This window comes from Triticum aestivum, chromosome 6B, assembly GCF_018294505.1.
Source record: "Triticum aestivum cultivar Chinese Spring chromosome 6B, IWGSC CS RefSeq v2.1, whole genome shotgun sequence".
Taxonomy (NCBI): Eukaryota; Viridiplantae; Streptophyta; class Magnoliopsida; order Poales; family Poaceae; genus Triticum; species Triticum aestivum.
Genome location: NC_057810.1, coordinates 369,825,659 through 369,828,600, shown reverse-complemented (window position 1 = coordinate 369,828,600; position 2,942 = coordinate 369,825,659). Strand labels below are relative to the sequence as shown.

Genomic DNA, 2,942 nt, shown 5'->3' with positions numbered 1-2,942 from the left:
CAATATTTTGACTCCTACCTATTTTCTTATTTTACAAAAGTTTGCCATGTGTGTATAGATCAACTTTATATTGTGAATACATAAAGCTGGCCATGCGTGAACACAGGTGCATTAAAGAATGAAGAATACATGGACACATAGGACGAACCATGGACAAACATTGGTATGTAACCTATCTACTCAGTATGTGCCAATTAGATGCACTGGATCGACACCAACTTGGGCGAAACAAAACATTGCAAAAGCTCCTCTTTTCCCAAATTGTGTGGTGAGCAACCAGCCTATTCCCCCAATTCGTCCTGCGGAGGCAACTAGCGGCAATGACTTAAGCATGACCCCAGTTCCCCACAGCTGATTACCCTTGACTCATCCGAGTTCTCCTAACAAGGTAGAAATTGACAGGTCTATTTGGAGGAAAAAAGGATCTACTAAAATCTAGCTTACTAAATATTGGTCAGATCGCAGGACTATGCGCGCACACCGCAGATCCAACAGATCACACCGCGAGCCAACATGACCCAAGTCTAACTAAACCGTGCAAACAAGAGGGAGACGGGATCGGAGGAGACGCATTCGCACCTAGCCGGAGCCGACGATGATGTTGTTGATGGGGATGAAGATGAGCTTGATGAAGAAGCCGACGAACCCCATGATGACGAACCCGATCGCCATCCGCGCCGCCACCTTGGTGAACTCTGCGCGCCGATCAGCGTCAGATCTGGCGAAAGAGGAAAACGAACCGGATCCGGACGAGCAGGCGCGAGTCTTTGGTCCTTACCCTTGCGGTCGGGCTTGTGGCAGCGCTTGACGAGGCGGACGCTGTCCTTGGCAAACTCGCGGGGAAGGGAGTCGACCACGGAGTTGACGGCGTCCATGGCTGCTGCCGGCGGGAAGGCAAGATCTCCGAGCCGCCGACGAAGACGAGGTCGCGCGCGTGAGGGGAAGGGAGGGGGGAAGCCAACGGGTGAATGATGTGCTGTTTGGATTTGTGCTCTGGATCTACGAGGAGGGGAGGAGGATGCCCGACGGCGAGCTATGGTGGGAGGATGTGGTCTGAATCGGGGAGAAGGGGGCGGGGGCAACGGCGGCGGCTAGAATGGATCTCCTCGCCGCAGCGGGATGGGGAAGGAGGGGGCAGCGATGGGGGGCCATCATCGTTGGTCGTTGCAGGTCAAGAGCAGCGGCGCTTGGGGGGAGGCCGGCGGCGGGGTAGGAGTTGGGACGACGGAGAGGGAGGTCTGGTTCGGGGAGGGAGATCTAGGTCGGGGAGAGGGAGGCGGCACCGCATGGGTCAGGAAGAGGGAGAGGGAGGGGAGTGTGCTGCACGATGCAAGGGTTTGGTTGGCCAGCGTGCATTTAGGAGACGTTGGATCTGTATGGTGTGGACTGCTCAGATCGGCTTAGGGGGGTGATCCGTGGGAAGGGAGGTTCTGCCTTCTGATTGGTCCAAGAAATGTATCATTTGGGAATTTGTCAAGTAACTGCCAATAATTTTTTCCAAAAATGGCACCACTAAAAAATATCACTCAAGTTATACAACATTTTCTGGATGATAACCAACTTGTATGCATTTCCGATATTTCTAGCATTTTTTAGCCATTTAAACAAAAAATAATAGCTTGCTCGTAGTTTTTTTGTGAAGGACCTACCATATATTTGTTGCAAAATTATACCAAATCAATTTTCTAAAATACTAGGACATATTTAGTGCACAATTGACCAAATGGTTGGGTGTAAAAAAATTTGATCCACCTCTCGTGAAAAAGACAAATTTCCGCATATTCAATTGGAAGCGGGTCAAATTTGAACTGTAACTACCTCGTAGTTTGCTCTTCATTTTTTCCAAAAATCATTTCTAGGTACATAAGTATCTATTTAATCAGAGAAACACCAAAAAAATTCCAAGATTTAACCACTAGCTAGAAACGGTAGTCCCGCCGTTTTGACCGCATTTTGAAACGGGCATAAAAAATTCAGAAAAAAATCAAAAAATTGGGAAACCTTTGCATTGTTTCATTATATGTGGCCAAGTTCACAAGAAAAATAATGAACTTGTAATAAGGCAATTATTTAAAAAAAAGTGTTCTCAGAAACGAGTTATCACGTGTGGAGATCAATGGCTTTCAAGCCAAATGATCAATCTTATGGCCACATTCATGGCATAGTTTGTTCAAATGATCTCATATTGTGCACAAGGGTGCATCTTCGAATGACAAACAATGTTGCCTAAGGAAGTTTTCGTTTTCTTTTGACGAAAAAACCATTTTCCATTTTTCGAGTGCCCAAAAGGAGGGTTTTTTGTGAAGGACCTCACAAATAATTGTTGCAAAATTGGACCAAATAAATTTTCTAAAATACTAGGACATATTTGATGCACAATTGACAAAATGGTTGGGTGGAAAAAGTTTTGATCCACCTCTCGTGAAAAAGACAAATTTCCGCCAATTTAATTGGAAGCGGGTCAAATTTGAACTACAGCTGCCTCATAGTTTGCTATTTATTTTTTCCAAAAATCATTTCTAGGTACATAAGTATCTATTTAATCAGAGAGGCACCAAACAAAATTAAGATTCAACCACTAGCTAGGAACGGTCATTCCCGTCGTTTTGACCGCATTTTGAAACGGGCATAAAAAATTCAAATAAATTCAAAAAATTGGGAAACCTTCGCACTGTTTCATTATATGTGGCCAAGTTCCTAGTAAAAATAACAAACTTGTAATATGGCAATTGGTTTAAAAAAGTGTTATCAGAAATGAGCTATCATGCATGAAGATTCATGGCTTTCAAGCCAAATGATCAATCCTATGGTCACATTCATGGCATAGTTTATTCAAATGATCTCATATTGTGCACAAGGGTGCATCTTGGAATTCCAAACAATGTTGCCTAAGGAAGTTTTCGTTTTCTTTGGACGAAAAAACCATTTTTCATTTTTCGAGT

General features: G+C 44.4%; 1 protein-coding gene across 1 annotated transcript; it reads right to left on the bottom strand.

The window, feature by feature from the left end:
• Window positions 1-579: 579 nt before the first annotated feature.
• Window positions 580-875, bottom strand: LOC123134148 (protein transport protein Sec61 subunit gamma-like). Its single transcript, XM_044553465.1, has 2 exons — window positions 779-875; window positions 580-695 (listed from the first exon to the last, which is right to left on the bottom strand). Exons 1-2 carry the CDS (start codon window positions 873-875, stop codon window positions 580-582), a joined length of 213 nt encoding a protein of 70 aa, XP_044409400.1.
• Between the last annotated feature and the right edge of the window lie 2,067 nt (window positions 876-2,942).